We start from the raw sequence: 19,502 nt of genomic DNA on the forward strand, positions 1-19,502 counted from the left end.
TCTGCAGATTTGTGAAATGTATACATTTCATATCTTTATGTATATTTCATAAAACATTGTGCGTCCATTATCATTACATTAATTTTACTTTATACACATGATTAAAGAAAATGTATAGTTTTTTTCTTTAAAGTCGTGGCAATGCGTTACAGTTTGCCCACATACAGAAGCTTTACAAGTGCTTAATCTCTTGTAATAAAAGATTAGTAAACTGTGAATGTCAAGGGGATTTGATCTGAAGACTGTTTATTAATAAGATTACTTGGTGCTCGTAGATAAGACCACCTTGCAAGTGATTGTGCCTCTCTCATTTTAATGAGTGATCTGTTTTATGTAGGGAGTCACTTATTTGTCTACTTACAGTCGTATTTTATAATTGTTTTTATTTCAAGTATTTGTTTCATACATAAGTAAAGTGAGAATTTTAATCTACATAAAAAATCTGCATACAAATATAAATCACGTAACAATATACAACCCTGTTAGAACTTCTAAATTATACTGATACAAAAAGTGTTTCCTTTGTATTGAAATGAGTAATTTCCCCTTCACCTGCGTAGACTCCTATGCATATTAATGTGTTTGAATTGGGAAGTCACTTGCAATTTTATTAAAAAACAAACAACAATGTAATGCATTTTCAGGTTCTAATTATTGTAAAATAAAAGTGACTATAAAGGTTACAGATGAGCCCTGCGGGAAGCTGAGAGCTATAGGATATACTCTATTAGATATGGGGCTGGCAAATCTACTGTCAGTTTTCCTGCAGTTCACGCTGAGCTGATTACTTCATTTCTGACCCGAGGACACAACCTGTTTGCGAGTGAGAATTAATATGAGATGGTAGATCTGTCTTTATGAGCACACAATGACAAGTGTGCGGAATGAGTTCTGCTGCTGTGCGATGAGGACATTGATGCACTGTTGTTCTTTGATTTGCTTCAAAGGTCAAAGCTCAACTTCAATTGCCAAGACATCTATGAACCGTGTTTCCCCCAAATAACATAATTATAGCCATAAAAATAGCACTAGCAGTGACTTGTCAGTAGATGCAAGCACATTTATCGTCCAATCATAATGGTAAAATATGAAATAGGCATTCCCTGTAAACTTTGTCAGTTGCTGAAGCTTAACCTAATATACTTTAGTACAGGTTGAGTCTCCCATATCCAAAATGCTTGGGACCAGGGGTATTTTGGATATCGGAATATTCCGTATTTTGGAATATTTGCATACCATAATGAAATATTTTGGGATTAGGACCCAAATCTAAACACAGAATGCATTTATATATTATATACACCTTATACACACAGCCTGCAGGTAATTTTATACAATATTTTTAATAATTTTGTGCATCAAAAAAAGTTTGTGTACATACATGAAATTCATTTATGTTTCATATACACCTTATACACACAGCCCGAAAGTTAATTTATACTATATTTTAAAAAAATGCCTTAAACAAAGTTTGTGTACATTCATGCTAAAAATATTCTGTATTTCGAAAAATATTTGGATATGGGAGACTCAAACTGTAATATGAGAGATCTATCTATCTATCTATCTATCTATCTATCTATCTATCTATCTATCTGTCTGTCTGTCTATGTATTATATCTATCGCATGTCTATTTATCCATCTATCGCCCTACCTGGGTGATAACCTTAGTTTAAGTAGTGCTGCACTCCTCTATCTCTGGACTGTTTTGCTCTTCAAGCCTCCTCCAGTGTACACTGACCGTCCCTGGCAGCTTAATTATATCATGTCTGCATCACAAGTACCCAGTAGTGCTGGTAAACTGGGAGGTCTGCTATTGAGGGCTGCTGGGGGCCGTCCAAGTACCCAGTAGCTCTGGAGAACTGGGAGTACAGCTATGAGGCAGCTACACAAGTACCATGGCGGTAGGTTGCCACTGTGTGGGTGCCCCCAATGTGTGGGTGTCCCTTGGTGACAACCCTTATAATCCGTTACTAGCGAGCAACAACCACAGCAAATTCTAGAAGTGGAGAATTGAAGTAAAAATTATTTATCTCACTGATCTACCCCTAAAGCCAAAAGTGAAGTGAAGTAGCCACAAATTGCAGTCATATTTCTTTTATGAAAAAAAAAATGAATTACTACAGTAAATACTATATTCGTTTTATGAAAGTTTCACATCCTTTGTGATAAACACTCATTTTGAAATTGTGATTATGTGTTATGTTATACACCTATTACTTATGGCTGCCAGCAAATTGGGCTACTATGTGTTATATAAATAGAGTTTTTTTGCAAAGCATCAAAATTGATCCCACATGCAAAATTATATTGTTTTCTGTGTTACAATATATTTAGTATTTAAATTAACTTTATGTCCTGAAAATTGCTGTTAAACCAATGTCATACATACACTATGAACCACAGAGATGACTCATTAAATGAGGACAGTAATCTTACATTGATAACATATAAACAGGTATGAACTTTGTTTTAAAGGAAAAAAAATAAAGTTGGCATTATTACGAGGGTGCTGCAAATTCAGGTGCTTAATTTTGCATTTGTGTACCAGTATGGACTTGCAATCATGAAAATAGAGACTTAATAAATCTCTGTATTTATATCAATTTAAGCATTACCTTCATATAAATGCTGATAGATTTCTTATTATGTCATCCATAGCAAGATACTGTATCATGATTTTATTACAGCGAATAAAACTTCAAGACACAAGAATAATGGAGGGCTTTAATAAGCCTGACAGCCTTTCAACCCCAATGCTGGTGCATTATGTGGACTATAAGTTTGGCTAGAATGGTTCCTTTGAATTTTGTGGTTGCCATGTTTTTATGCCTTATCAAATTGGAGGGGTGTATTCTGGGTGTGTCTTTAGGTTTACAGTGTGGTGCTGGCAGTTGGTTTTTCCTCTTCAGATTATGTTGTCGGCTTTATGTGTTTTAGAAAATAAAGAATAACAGTTCAATGGCAGTCATCTTGCTGCATTGCTGAAGTATGGCTCCCTTCAATACACTGGGTAGGCTAATAAACCTACCCAGTGTATTGAAGGGGACCACATCTCAGCAAGAAGCGCACTTGAAATTAAATTACATGAAAATTCCTTTTTTTTTCTGCTGACTTGATTTCAATGCTTACAATGTGTAGGAAAAATATGGTAGCCAAACAAAACCGACCATTTTAAAAACTAGACAACCTATCACATTAAATGAGGGATGACCTTTTTATTTGACACAAGATTGGAGAGATAAGGGCTTTAGATCCCCCTTATGTGGAATGTAGGTAAAGTCTTGAAGGGCTGGTTGTGGCCTGTGGGTCATCACCTGTTGCTCACCACTTATCTAAAGTCTTAACTTACAGATTTATATGCAAAGATGTCAACAGCCATTTCTCTAGGTAATAACAAATTACAATATTCCATCAAAGAGTAATTGAAAGGTGATTCAATGCATTACTTCTGTCTCTGTTTAACTTTCATTATGTGTAAGTTCCTTATTAGTACCCAATGTTAAACCATCTTGGCTTCTTTATCACATATCTGAACAGGCAGAAATCACATTTGTTAGATGAAATCTGGTGATCATGCAACTTATTTGTCTGATATATTCTTCTATAGTATAGACTTTAATTTGCAGATCTGTTGTATGGTATTTACTTCCTATTGTTCACTGACGTCATCTGTTTATTCATTTTCAGGTTTCCTTAGTACTGGTGATCAAGCTGCAAAGGGAAATTATGGTCTTCTTGATCTTATTCAAGCCTTACGATGGACTAGTGAAAATATTGGCTTCTTTGGAGGCGATCCTTTAAGAATAACTGTATTTGGATCTGGTGCCGGTGCATCATGTGTCAATCTGTTGACTCTGTCCCATTATTCAGAAGGTAACCGTTGGAGCAATTCAACCAAAGGTATTATGCAGGTTGCAAATTTTGTCACTTTCGGTGTCTGCATGCCACCATATGTGCCTGTAATTTTATTTCTCAATTTTATATAAACCATTATACTTTTTGTGTTGACATTTTAATGCATGATAACAGTTTTCATGACTGATGTGTTTATTTTTACTGTGAAAACTTACAAGGACACTATTTTGCGTTGCTTGTCTATTTTCTTAGAGGTATTTTTGGGAAACATCCAATGAACCATACTAAATGAGGTCAATTGTATTCAGTGGCAAGTTTAGCTTCTCACCAGAAACCTTACTTGTAAAAGCAATATACAATTTTATTTTAATGGTTGATGCTCAGGAAACATTATCTAGGTTAAAAGAGGAGTTGCAAGATAAGACACTCACTGAAAATTCATGAGTTGAATTTATTACTGTCTGTGAGAAGGAAGTTTAAATGTTTTGCATGCATGAGTCCAAATTGTCAAAGCCTTGAGCTTTAGTCATTTTTTATTTTACTCCCAGTTATTTCTTCCTTGTCCTTTTCTGTTCTGCACAGGGAATGAAATTAAATAGTTTTCTTGAGTACTATAGGCATCATCCAAAGTTTGGAGCAAATCTAGGTAAAATGTACAAATTAGCTCGTCAGCCCTGGACAAACCACAGGGGGGGGGGGGTTTGCATATAGGGAAAATACCTCCGTACTGTATATCACATATGGCTATGGTGGAAGGACAAATAGATAACAGATATTTAACAATTGTATATCATAAATTACATATATGGCATATTTGTCTACTGTCCTGGAATGGCTGGGAATTCTCGCGAAAATCGGTTGTTGCTCCCAGCTGGAATAGTGGGCAAGTCTCCCGGCCGGCCGCCCCCGCCCGCATCCCCCCTCCAGCATCCACTTCCCCCCGCAGACACCCACTTACATATTATAAGTGGTCGGTCTATGGGAAGACGAAGACGCGAATCACGCAGAATTGCGTCATTGTAGCCCCTCGCTTTTCCCCCAAACTCTCATCACGCCCACTGCCACTCCCCCTGTTGTTGAAACTTAGCTGCCAGATTGTCAGCAAGTATGATACTGTATATAAAGACATCAACATTCAATAAAAATCAGGACAAAGAACAATAATAAATTAACAATTCCACTTATATAAAGATGTTTTTGGACTCCACATGGGTACTGTGTAAGAAGGGAGCTTTTATGTTTTAATCAGTCATAGCAGAGTCGGGTGAGGATAACAGTGAATGTGGAGGAATTGAAATTTAAATTATCCACAATATGTATTACCTTCCGTAATTGTCCTTTACAAATCCTCTTGTAGTCTGGTAGAATGAGTAACATAGCACAGGTGAAGCTTGCTTTATTGTTTAAGCATGCAGCTCCGGTGTCCAGTCAGTCCCTCCACAATGATGGTTCCCATGGAAACAGACCGAAAGAAAGGTTCCTAGATATTTGATGGTTTCGTATTATCCTGTATGGTGGTGACTGCCTTCCAGATGGCCCAAATGGTCTGTTCTACCGATGAATTTCGTTTGGATAGTCCCAACTTTTGTGACAAGTTTTTTCATTATTTGACCTAAATTAAAATACCAATATTATTTTAATATTTTAACCAGGGGCGTTTCTAGAGGGGTCTGTGTGCAGTCTCCGACATGGGCCCCCTCCTCTCCATCCGGCAGCCGCCTGCGCACTGAGCTGTGGGCAGCCAGTGCCGCACTGATAGACTCTGGGCACTAGAGTGTGCCCAGAGTCTATAGCGCATACACAGGTCACCGGGAAAATGATAGCGGCGGCCATTTTCCCTGTACTGCACATGCGCAAACTATAGGAAAATGGTCGCGGTGGCCATTTTCCAGCCATTTTTACAAGCGCAAACACCGGAGCCAACATGGGACTCCAGAGAGGGTTGTTTTATGGATGCACGGTGTATGATGCGGGCCCCCCTTGGACCCAGGGGCCCGTTTGCCCCGCACACCCTGCACCCATTATAAATACGCCCCTGATTTTAACACAATAACAAACAATGAACAACAATATACCTAAGTGAAAACTCTGAAACTGTGGTACAATCTTTCAAATCTGCAAAAATTCAAGAATTTCCTATATTTTTTCAAACAGTTGTAGAATAGTTTCTAAATGGTACATAAGGACAGTCCTTTTTTTCCAAATAATATTTAATTGATATTAATGTTTATCATAAGTTCATTTCATGTCCTGGTTTTACATTTCAAAAATGATTAAATGCATGCCTCTCATAAATGTCACCCTCATTTTGTAACATTGAATACCTGACACTACCCTGAAAAGTATAGAAAACATATAGGGCCAAATGTAATAGGTAGTCTGTTTTGGTAAATTGCAAGTTTGGTGCTAAACTCGCAATTTTTCACAACTCAATGTAATAAGGTGTCTGTTCACTAAAACTCGCATTTTTCAGAGTTACTAAAACTCTCCATTCTCAAACTCGCATCCAGATGTTTTCACATTGAAAAAAATCAACTCGCCCAATGTAATAGAGTGTCTGTTTCAGACTCGCAAAAAAACTTGTGGTTCTACAAATAAAGACAATATGGAAAATTAAATTTTACACTTTACACTATCAACCCGGCACCCACCGCCCTAGGGTGCCGGGGATAGCCCCAGGCTATCAGTCTAGGCCTGGGGTGCCCTGGAGAGGGGTACCCCTTTATTGGGGGGGTACCCAACTCCCCAGGGATCCCCAGCCTGGACTGACTAGCGGTCAGGGGTAATGCTTTTGCCGGCTAAACCGCTGAAAGGTTTTCCCTGGCTGTGGCATTATCCCCCCGCTAGACAGAGTTCGGTGCTGGTTCTGGAATTTTCAGGGGACCCCTACTCGTTTTGTCCCCTGATTTTCCAGAACCAGGACCAGCTCAACAAAGCCCTGTGCTGGTTCTTAATATACAGGGGCCCCCTACGCATTTTGGCTCCAGTATTTTTAGAACCAGAACAGGCTTTATAAAGTCCGGGGCTGGTTATGCTTTTGGGGAGGGGGTGCACGTTTTTTTTTTTTAACACACACAGAAGCCATCACGGATCTCACTGATCTGTGATGGCTTCTCTAAAACTCGCACCTTTTAATGCTACTCGCATTAAAAGGTGTCAGTTTACATAGTCCTAAACTCGCCTGCACTCGCAAATGCAGTAGCCTCGAGCTGAAAAGTTCGCAGGCTATTGAATTTGCGAGTTTCAGTACAAACTCGCACTTTTTAAAGGTGCGAGAAAGTGCGAGTTTGTACTGTTACTAAAACTGACTACCTATTACATTTGGCCCATAATATTTTTATGGTATTATTATTTACATTTACTGGGGCAGCTACACTATGTAACATATAATTTAAGGTTTTTAATTAATGTACTAAAATAACATGAAAATACATAGAAAAGTGTAATGTTTTACTGGGTTCGGTACGAGAAGTCAACACTCACTATGTGGACGGTTAGCATGTTGACCTGACAATGCCAGTGCCGGAATGAGGATCCCAACACAGTTGTAATGCTACATTACAACTGTAAAATTCTAATGCCCCCACAGTTAAAATGCTGAAAGTAGCATTACTCCAGAGTTGGGATGACGGCTCCGACATTGTCAGGTCAACATGCTCACTGTCCACATAGTGACTGTTGTTCTCCTGACCACATGCCGTTTAGTGTTATTGTAAAAAGCTGACCTTGCCTATCATTACAGTTACATGGAACATCTCTGCTTACTGGGTTATTTTAATCAGAATGTTCTCCATCTATAATATCACAATAAATTCTACATATTTGGTATCTCTATGTTTTCTTGTAATTCCATGTTAGTAACAATGGGAAATAATAAGGATAATAATTGACATGGATAATATAATCCCACCTCCTACCTTCATTGTTTTGCAGGTATAACATGACTAGGTTCCCTCTAAAAAAATATGACATGACCCTGTCAAGTTGTGATTGTAGCAGGTCACCAGGGGGTGTGCCCAGTACTTCAGAAGTATTAAGGTGTCCCCTATCTCCAATCTGCACCTTAAAAACCTCCCTAAAATTGTCATGTGACAATGGCAGGTACTTTTAGCATCCATTCATCGCTATACTGGTATGCATAGCCAATACGAGCTGGGCATATCTCCCAACATTCCAACAGTTGGGACAGTCCCAATTCTCATTGGCTGTCTGCCCATTTCTCCAGCCTGGACCTTACCTTTGGGACAATTAGGAGTCATGATTTTTGGGTGTCAAGAGAGGAGCCTGGTACAATTTACCTGGGCACATGTCTGCCTGATGCCTGGGTTTTACAGGGAGATGCAGCCTTGCCCTCAAGATATTATGTACAAGCCCTCTTCAGCACTGTTATATACAATGGTGTATGTCCACGAACAGCGCAAATGACCCTTGTACCAGGGCCAGTTGGGGCCAGGAGTTTAGAATAAAGGGCCTGTTGTGGGCCAGGAGTCTAGAATAAAGGGCCTGTTGGGGGCAAATTTTGTGATGTTGTTTATTATTCTAAAAAATCACTGTCATGAACAAAACAAATGTATTTGTAAGAGTACACAAGTACTTAGACTTTTGTTTTCTAGCACAAGCAATGCAGCACAAAAAAAACAAAAAAAAACACCTCTGTAATGAATGCGGTACACCTTGTACATGAAATCAGCTACTGTACATTTTCTCTACCCTATTTGCTTTGTATCCTTGCTAGTTTCATGTGTTCCAGTCTACTACTTTGCCCAAGCATTGACCAATTGACTTAAAACTATTATCCTAATAGCTATTATAACGTAGCTTTATATTAGCTGATATTTTGGAAGTTTGGAAATACACTTAGGGAAGTACTATGATTGATATCAGTGATGATTTTAGAATCACCTAATTTGCCTCAATGTTAATTTTACAGATGTGATTAATCACATAGATAGTATGAAAATACTGATGTGCATGGTAGGCTATTAATAGAATAGTACAGTAAAGTAGCACTTACAATGTGCAACTGACTTGTTTAGACTTGCATTCAGAAATGGGCTAGCTCCACAGATTGTACTAATTGAGGCTGTTCAATTCATACTCATTTTCTTTTTCTTTTTTGATCAATTCTAGGCATAAAATAGTTAATTAACCATATTTAGTATACAGGTTGAATGTACAGCCATAAAAAACTTTTTTGGTGAGAGACCAAATATCGATATCTGAAATCTTAGTTGTGGACATATCTCTAGGCTCACAGGATATTCTTCCAAGCAACTTTATTTAAGAGTTAAGTAAAAGTATTTATAATTCTCATATGACATATGGGCCTTATGCTGGGCATCAGGGGCGGCCCGAGCCTAATTTTTTTGGTAAGCGAATAAAAATGTCGGCACCCCTTGGTGGACTTTGTGCGTACTGAAGGCACAAGCCCGAAAAAGGAAAGGAGTGTGGTCTCGTGGGAAAAGCTGTACCCACAAGCCATACATTTAATATCGTGAACATGCGGGAACAGCGCACAGTCCGAAAAGAGGCGTGGCCTTGTGGCAGGGGCATGGCCTTGTCTCACACCACCGTTTCGTCACTCTGGGGCACCCGACAGAGGAGTTCAATTGTTGCTCCAATCAGGCACCCCATTACTTTTCACACACCCCGAAAGCATCGGGTTTAGCCGCACAAAGCGGCTAAACCTGACTAAGGTCCTGGCTGCACTGCGAAAAGTGCCGTTTGTCCCTAATGTGAGTGTGAGCATGTGGTAGGGAAAATGGATTGTAAGCTCCACTGGGGCAGGGACTGATGTGAATGCCCAAATATTATCTGTAAAAGTGCTGCGGAATATATGTGCGCTATATGGGATGGGTACGGGATGCCGGCACTCGGAATCCCGGCGGTCAGAATCCCGACAGGGTTAGAATACTACGGTCAGAATATTGACCGCATTCTGCGCTATATATATAACTAGTAATAGATATATTGCCCTCATAGAAAACATAAATAAAATACATACCTCTATTTGAAGTGAAGTATTAATGATAAAAATACATAGAGATACTTCCATTTCAAATGCAAATAGATAAATAACAAACAATACTATATATTTATTATAATCATTAGTTCAATTAATGGCTTAAAATAAATGTTTAATTTATACAGTAAGCAAATAAGATATATATGTATATTATATAAAAAGTCCAGATACTCGGCACTTGACTTAACAATAAACAACTACTGTAGGTGCCCTCCTCCTCAATAGATAAACAAATGTACAATAGGCGGCACTCAGATAGTTTTGTGGAAAAAATTACATGGAGACCTCTCGATCTAAGTCAACGTTTCAATTCATATAAAGAATTTTCATCAGTTTCTATAAAATGGTCTGCGTGCCGCCTATTGTACATTTGTTTATGTATATATAAATATATATATATATATAAAACTCCAAACGGCTTTTTTCCAATGAACATGGTAATGCCTGCTCTTTATACGCACGCGCACACACACACACACACACATTATTTGGGGGTTTAAAAAAAACCTATTGATTGATTAAACGAATGCCTCACCTCCCTCTCTCCTTCCAGGCTGCAACAACCCCCTGGCTCCAAGCCAGTGACAGGCAGCCTGACAGGTGGGTGATCACTGCTCACCTTCACTTAAATGAATATGTGGGCGTCCTATGAGGAGCGTCTCTGCGTAGCTCCTCATCACTAGCAGCAGTAACAGCGGTGAAGCAGCACACAAGCAGTCCTGGCAGATAGGTGGGAGGGCGCGTAAGTGCGGCGCTGGCGCGTTGTTATGATGCCATGTTGCGCTGTTTGTGCAGCGTGCTTACCTAGAATAGATGAAGACAGGGCAAGGGTAGACAGAGCATGCCTGTGGCCATGCTGGGAACTGAATTGCGGGCCGGCAGCTTAGCAGCTCCCTCTGCTGGCTGGTGCTATATATGTGCCTGCGTAGTTGGAATAACGAGTGGACCGGCCCTGCTGGGCATACAATATACAATTATCTGTCTGATATATGTCCAATTTGGCTGGTTGAAATGAAAACCTGGTAATGTATGGGAGCAAATGACAGTCGAACATATGGTCTTTTCTTTGTATGTCCTCTCTAACGGTTGGCCAAGTTCCTCTGAGGTGGCTGGCCACACCCCTTAAATTTGAGACCCTACCACTGCATTCCCTTCATGCCCCAGTCAACACTGCATTCACAACATGTACACAGGAACCTATATATACAGTTTTTCCTCCCCTATGGATAGCTGGAGATGTGTTGCTGTCACCAACAGTATAATATGTGTCTAATCTGCACCAGGCACTATTCACAGACATTAAAGAACCAATTCTGCCCATGTTACAAATATGTATGTGCAACAAATGCATTTGCTATTAGGCATCAATTAAGCTACAAATGCCTCATTCAAACAGTAGAAACAACTCCCTGTCTCATGTTTGAAAAAAATGGTATTCTATGCCAGAGTAATTTAGAATGCACCAGTCAGTGTCAGCAGCATGTTTGAAAACAGCCAATTATAAGGGGTTTGCTAGTGCTGGTGGCTGTCATCATCACCATAATTGTCTGCTATTTGCATCTGTCCCTGACCACCTGCACATAATATGACATTCCCCATCATACATTTCTCTTTTCCCAGTCTGGATCTGCTTGCAATTGCACAAGCATGACTTTACTATACTTGGCCCATCCCACCCATTTCCGCCCTCTCTAGGCATAAGCAGGCGTATTGGTAGAATCATGCAAATTTGCATGGGGCCACTGTTATGGGCATGCATAGTGTGAATTCATGCAAGATATGCTATGCCAACTGGTACATAGGGCCTGATTCAGACCGCAACCGGGTCGATGGTGGCCCAGAGCGCATGCGCACGACGGAGCCGGCTCCGTCGTGCACATGCGCGAGACCCGGATAGCGACGGGCAATCCGTCGCTCCGGGTCTCGCACCAAAGGGGGCGAGCTGTCGATGTTGAGTGACAGCTCGTCCCCTTTGGTGGGCGGGATGGGGGGGTGGCTGCCCAAACAGAGGCATTCCCATGAGAACGCCTCCCGTTTGGGGGCGGCCCCACTGACATCACGAGTGATGTCAGTGGAGAGATTCCGGCTCTGTTAAAGCCGAAATGTCTCTGGGGCTTGCGGCCACGAGAACCTACCACAAGGGTCTCATCGCAAGCCCGATGGTCTTGACCATCGCGACCATCAACCTGGCCGCTCGCTATAGCTGTGGGTGGTCACCCACAGCTATACGAGCGGCCAGGAGGCCGCACAAAGAAAAAAATAACGCCCTGATTCAGAGCGAGCGCTCTTTCAGAGCGTCCGGCTCTGAATCAGGGCCATAGTACTCAATCTGCTAACTCAAATCATAGTTTAATTTTCCCATATCCATTTATTATTGATACAGTTTGTAACTAAAAACTTTATTCAGTTTCAATATAATTGTCCTTTATTTTATTTGACTCCTAAATGACTGCATAATGTTTGGGGCATAAAACTTCTAATAAATCCTTGTTACATCCAATAGTTATATATGATGGCAAATGTAGAGTTTACTTTGATGTTTACAAATACAGAAATGAGAAATCAGAAAAGAGGTAGCATTCTAAAGTAAAAGTATAAATTCATTAAAATGTTATTTAATGTAGGTTTTTACATAAAAGATAACCAACACTGTATAGTATATGGTCATTTGAATAAAAAATATCTATGTACAGATCTAGCTTTCACCATTTTAATTTACAATATTTATGTTTGCATGAAAGCAAGTTATTTTGTAGTGTTGTAACTGATTTTTCTTGTATCAATACCAAGTCATTTAGATATTAAATGTCCATATAATATCACATCACTTTCAACAAAAACAGTAAACTTTTTACAATAGGCCTGATTCAGAGAGATACACAGTTGAGTGATTATTGGTGGTCTGCACATGTGTCACAGCTGCTTTGCATACGCATGGCGAATTAATTGCGATCAAGCTCACTTTGAGGATTCACTCACAATTGATTGACAGGAAGAGACCGTTCTGTAAGTAGTAACGGGGAGTTTTGACCAAAACACGGGCGTGTCGGGGCCGTTTCCATGGGTGTATACTAGCCAGCATCTGCGATCTTGCACACAGAGAATAAAGTTCCAGCGTCTTAGTTACCGTGCCCAGTCTGAGTCACTGTAGATTCACATGAGGAGCCAATGTTCACAGGATCTTCATCCAACGCTGCGTTTGTGTACTTTACACAGTTGCAGGCAGCTGCGAGGGCTCCGGTGGGCATCTCATTACAAATTCCGCCAGCTAATGCATTAGCATATTTTAACAATTGCTAAGCAGCAACATTTCACAAAAAGCGTTTGCATTAGTGTACAACTCTGAATCAGGCCCAATTTCTTTGTGTACTGTACATACATTTTGTTATTCATAGTTTCTGGAAGAAAACAAAATCACATAAAATATTCATCTTGTTAAAATGTTTTAGATTTGTACAATATGTAAATTACTTTGAATTTTTATTTTTTTTACCACAGGTCTCTTTCAAAGGGCAATTGCACAAAGTGGAACTGCCCTGTCTAGTTGGGCAGTTAGTTTTCAGCCTGCTAAATATGCACGGATTTTAGCAACAAAAGTTGGATGCAACATGACTGATACAGTAGAACTCGTGGAATGTCTACAGAAAAAGCCTTACAGAGAACTTGTGGACCAAGACATACAGCCAGCAAGGTATCACATAGCCTTTGGACCAGTAATCGATGGTGACGTCATACCTGATGACCCTCAGATATTAATGGAACAAGGGGAATTCCTTAACTATGATATCATGTTGGGTGTAAACCAAGGAGAAGGACTTAAATTTGTGGAAAGTATTGTGGACCATGAGGATGGCATTTCAGCAAGCGATTTTGACTTTGCAGTTTCTAATTTTGTGGATAATTTATATGGATATACAGAAGGAAAAGATATAATGAGGGAAACTATAAAATTTATGTATACGGATTGGGCGGATCGACATAATCCTGAGACAAGAAGAAAGACGTTATTGGCATTGTTCACTGACCATCAGTGGGTTGCACCAGCAGTGGCAACTGCAGATCTTCACTCAAACTTTGGTTCTCCTACATATTTCTATGCCTTTTACCATCATTGCCAATCAGATCAAGTGCCTGCTTGGGCAGATGCTTCCCATGGGGATGAGGTTCCTTATGTCTTTGGGATACCTATGATTGGACCTACAGAGCTATTCCCTTGTAATTTCTCCAAAAATGATGTTATGTTAAGTGCAGTAGTAATGACATATTGGACAAACTTTGCTAAAACCGGGTAAGTACTGTAGATTTCCTCCTTCCAAAAATTACTCTTCAGAGAAAGAACTGCATAATCATTTATAATACACCGCTGTTGAATGAGCGTGGAAATAATTAGATTTTCGGAAGCCGTTAAAAAAAAATAATTATATATATATATATATATATATATATATATGGATTTATATCCATGAATAATTATTAAATTTTTTGCTAGGGTGGCATATACAAATAGCTTGATTACTTAAATGATGGCATGTAATGTGAAATGGAGACAGATCCAAAGGAAGACTTTTGCTTTGTTTTTTTTGTAGCAACATTTTTATAATAACCTAACAAAAATATGCCTTCAATGTTACATCATTCCAGTACCTATGCAACATTGAGAAATTATACTTTTATTTTGGTTTCACACTCCTGGACCCTCAGACAGATTCATAATTGTATTATTTTATTGAAAAATAATGTTAACATTTCTCAATATATTATTTTACTGTACATTGATTTAACTACAGTTTAAGTTTCAGCAGTGGTGATGTCAGCTCAAGATGGTAAGAAATAATTTTCTGCATTGATTAGGTAATGGTAAATGTCATAATTCGTCATAGTCATTCTACATATGATATATTATTAGGAACACTTGTTGGCTCATAGTTTAAGCATGATCAGATTAAATTTATATTACAGAATCTTCACGAGGCTGCACTGATTAATTTGATATGTGACACTTGTATATCTGTGTGCATCTTAGGGCCATATTCAATTAGTTTTGCACTCGCGATACTTTTCCGCCTGCCAGACTTTTCGCCGACTTCGAGTGTTTTGGCCGTGGAAACTTATCGTGCGCGTCCCCACTATTCGCCATATTCAATTCCAAAGGGCGTGAAAACGCGTCCCTGCGAAACTCAAACAGGCGAAAAGTGCTGTCTAACTTGGGGAAATCAGCCTGACACCCCCAAATGATGCACTAACATTGGGGATCAGTATAGATGTCCCCGATTAGCCCCCCTGAAGCTATTTGGGGTACTTAAGTGCTTTCTATATAGCGTCTTTACACAAGTGGTGAAGAATTGCATTAAGCAGTAATTTTTTTGTGAAAATAAGTAGCACTGTAAAATTTGGGGTACTTGAAAATGGGTGGTAGCATGTTTTAAAGTCACTAAAGTGAAGTTTTAAAAACCGTAAAAACCCACTTTAAGCAAGCACCTGCAATCAAAAAAACACCTCCCCATACTTGCAGACCCCCCAAAAGTCTATTTCGATACATTTTATGTGTGTACCCACACTTTATACTTTTTCGCCCCCATTTTCAAAGTCATATTTTGTGTTGTTCCACTTTTTTGGGGGGGTATTTTTGACGCAGTTATCCTTTGGGGGCTGTCCCAAGGGTGCAGAGTGGTTTCCGCACCTTTGCACCCCAAAACCACAATTCTGCACTTTTTTTCCGCCTGCTGTTCATAGGCGAAACTTTTTCACCTATTACATTGTATTGACTTTCCGGGTACGCGAAAAGTCTTTGTAATTGAATATGGCTAAATGACATCATCCGCAATACTTTTTCGCAGATTCTGAACTTTCGCCACTAATTGAATACGGCACTTAGTCTGTATACAAAGCACAATGGAACTTGGTGTGGAAAAAGCCGCGGCCGCTGCATCAAAGCACTTCCTATGTATACAGATTCAGACTTACCCAGATATACGAGTGCCACATATCAAATTATTCAGTACAGTCTCATGGAGCAGTTTATCACATCCATTTCTGACTGAGTTGCATTTTTGGGCAAAAAAGATGTTTGGCGCAAGCCCAGTTGCACAGGACTTGGAGTCCCGAGACGGGGTTTTTGATGCAATATGAGGACACATATGTATATATTTAAACTGTTTACATTTACTGTTGGAATAAATTGCTTTTTTTCTCTTATAGAGATCCAAATCAACCTGTTCCTCAAGATACAAAGTTCATCCATACAAAACCAAATCGTTTTGAAGAAGTTGCGTGGACTAGATATTCACAAAAGGACCAACTGTATCTTCACATTGGATTAAAACCCAGAGTTAAAGAACATTACAGGGCTAATAAAGTCAACCTTTGGCTAGAGTTGGTTCCACATCTTCATGTTATCAATGACCTCACCACAACTAAAGGGCCATCTACTGATATCACTTCTAGATCAACCAGGAAAATACTTGTACCTGTAACTTCAGCATTCCCTACAATTAATGAAGATAATTTCAAACAACAGCCTAGTCCATTTTCATTGGAAAGAGACTATTCTACAGAGTTGAGTGTCACTATTGCTGTTGGTGCATCTCTGCTATTTCTTAACATTTTGGCATTTGCAGCATTATATTATAAAAAGGATAAAAGGAGACATGATGTGCATAGGAGATGTAGTCCTCAGCGCAACACTACTAATGACATAGCCCATGCACAAGAAGAGGAAATTATGTCTTTACAAATGAAGCACACAGACTTAGACCATGAATGTGAATCTATTCATCCTCATGAGGTTGTTCTTAGAAACGCCTGCCCACCGGACTACACTCTAGCAATGAGAAGATCCCCAGATGATATTCCCTTAATGACCCCCAATACTATAACAATGATTCCTAACACTATACCGGGGATTCAGCCCATACATGCCTTCAATACTTTTACTGCAGGACAGAATAACACACTTCCTCATCCACATCCACACCCACATCCGCATCCACATTCACATTCTACAACCAGAGTATAGCCAGACTAGATGGAATACAGACTTTATTTTTGATGTATTACAGTAGTTGACCTTAATGGGAATTTCTTGGATTTTCAACCCACAGAACTTGTGCTATTTAAATGTGGAGGATTACAATTTGCATAATGCATATACATATCAAAAACTTTTTGGAGTTTTGGAAATAAAATATGTAAATATTCAAAATGGACAACAACAGCAATTGAAGCAATTGTTGTGAATGATAGGTTTTTGTTTTGTTTTTACTTCATATTAAACTTTATTTTAAGATTTAAGTTTAAAATTGGCTTTAGGCATGTGCTATACAAAAGAAGAGAGTACAAAGACTTAAATTGTATTTATATGCACAAGGGACTCACTCATGGAATGTCTGATATTTTTCACCCTTTTTTTATTTTGAAATGTTTTATTGTGTAGATCAAATTGTGCACAAAGCACCAATGCTGTTAAGGCCTTAACTGCGGCCCATTCTATAAACTGCCAATAGAACAAAGAGGTTTAAATCCTGGCAGGTACAACATTATCACTTAAGTGCTGTCACTATCAATTGTGGGAATAAAGGAAACTGGATATTTTAGCACGATGTGCATGATAATTTGTATGCTTGGTGGCTGTGCTGCTGATTTAGCCACAATTAAAATTGTTCTCATCCCATTAAAGTTTTTATAAAATATTACTACATGATTTGGCAAACCTTTAGAAGATTTTTAAAAGGGAGGGTAAGGTAATTAAAGTCCAGTAATTCACTGTATAGTCCTTGGTATTTTACTGAGTTAGAAATCAAAGGTGCATATTGTTAGCTGAGAGTGATATCCCACTTACCAGTGTAAATCCAAAAGGATATATGTGTTTAAAGTATTACATTTCTTTTTCACAGCCTGAGCAATTTCTAGAAAAATAAGTTTATTGGTAATTGAATATTATTTACTATAGTTGAGATCGGATGCGATTGCTAATAATGGTAAGTAACAATGTGTCCAAAGAAAACTTGAGTAATTGTCCCACTATTGATATTTTTAAAAAAATGTTTCTCATGTTGCATGTCCACAAGTGTTAAAAAAATTACAAATCGTATATTTTTTATTTTATTTACCACTGTAAATTTATTTTATATTGATGTTACCTCACAGCAGTATATAAGTAAAATGTATACATATGTAGATACCAAGAATACACTATTATGAAGGGTGCCAACAACATTTATAAACCCAATTCTGCCTCTGTAATTTTATACTAATATTATTCAACCACAAAAATATTAATTTCCCTATTGTTTATCAGGAAGAGTATTTATCACAGTCTTTTCAAGGTATTTGTATATGTATCAGATGTACATTTATATGGGAAATGATAGAGGTGGACTTAAGAGCACATCACTAAGAAATAATTTCTCTCTTACCTGTATATTTCTATTAGACAGCAGTTAATGTACTTTTTCTTTTTTTCCTCTTATTTTTTTTTCTTTGTTTTTTTTTTTTTACATTTTCCAAAATTATTAGTAATTTTGATAGTTTGTAAGATAATGCAAATAAGTTTCTCTGACAAACTAACTGCAGTAACTTTCTTTTCAGTTACTCTTTTTCAAAAATAAAGGCTTATTACACACAGAAAATTGTATATTACTTAATGGAAATTACTTTGTACTTCTTGACTAGAAAACTGGTCACTGAGTGAAATAAAGATAATCTGGATAAACATTATTATTCCAATGCTGAAAAAAATTATTTTGCTCATTAAAGAGCTGATGTGTTGATTATTGTTTTGTCATTCTTTTCGTAAAAAAGATAATTTATATTATTAAGTATTCCTCAAGAAATGTGTATAATGCAATATCTGTTTCTGTCTGTCTATCTATCTATCTATCTATCTATCTATCTATCTATCTATCTTGTGTGTTGCTTCTAGATGTCCAATGCAAAGTTATACAATATCGCCCTAGCTCTGTCCAATACCCTCTGCCCAGCCCCTCACATATACACTTGGGGCTCAATCCAATTAGGTGCAAAGGGTGCAAGTTGCCATTTTAAGGAAGTAGAGCATTGTCCGGAGCGAAATAAGGATGTTCTAAGCTGCTCTACAGGTTGCAGGGTGCCTGCCTAGATAATCCCTTAGACACTTGGGGTTACTCTTAAGACTGCTACTGACTGCAGTATGCTCTTCCTGGCACTCTGCAAGCCACATGCAGCTGCTGTGAGGCAGCAACGGTGCTGCCCCCAAGTTCAACAAATGTGACAGCACCACTCGCACACCCCTATTTATGGCCATGCCTATTTGTGGTGGGCCCTGTACCAGCTGCACCAAATACTTCTATGATGCCAGGTCTCGAGGGTTTTGTGAACTCGGATCAGGAACTGGAGGGTAGACTTGACTATTGGGATACTGTAAGAAGCTTGGGGCCTTGATGAGGCACCTCCTTATGTGGAATATATCTGAGTACCAGCAATGATTAGACTGAATAGTGAAGATACATTCAAGATACTAGTCTGTCAGCATAGGCATATCTATTATGGGTGTATGCTGTAAGTTGCGCACAGGCCAGGGGGCCCCACACAACACACCCTGCCCCCATATATAATTATACTTACCTCTCCAAAGTCCTACGC

At 38.8% G+C, this 19,502-nt stretch overlaps 1 protein-coding gene across 5 annotated transcripts in view; it reads left to right on the forward strand.

Moving 5' to 3' along the window:
* Nucleotides 1-18,629, forward strand: part of NLGN1 (neuroligin 1) — a 765,562-nt gene extending 746,933 nt beyond the window's left edge. For all 5 annotated transcript variants that reach the window (XM_088452412.1, XM_088452413.1, XM_088452415.1 and 2 more), the window contains 3 exons: nucleotides 3,692-3,904; nucleotides 13,383-14,172; nucleotides 16,083-18,629. In XM_088452412.1, coding sequence (XP_088308538.1) covers nucleotides 3,692-3,904; nucleotides 13,383-14,172; nucleotides 16,083-16,899 — 1,820 coding nt within the window. In that variant the 3' untranslated portion in view covers nucleotides 16,900-18,629. The remainder of the gene's footprint in view (nucleotides 1-3,691; nucleotides 3,905-13,382; nucleotides 14,173-16,082) is intronic.
* The last annotated feature ends 873 nt before the right edge of the window (nucleotides 18,630-19,502 follow it).

This window comes from Taudactylus pleione, unplaced genomic scaffold (assembly GCF_031769625.1).
Source record: "Taudactylus pleione unplaced genomic scaffold, aTauple2 ptg000037l, whole genome shotgun sequence".
In the NCBI taxonomy this organism is placed as follows: domain Eukaryota; kingdom Metazoa; phylum Chordata; class Amphibia; order Anura; family Myobatrachidae; genus Taudactylus; species Taudactylus pleione.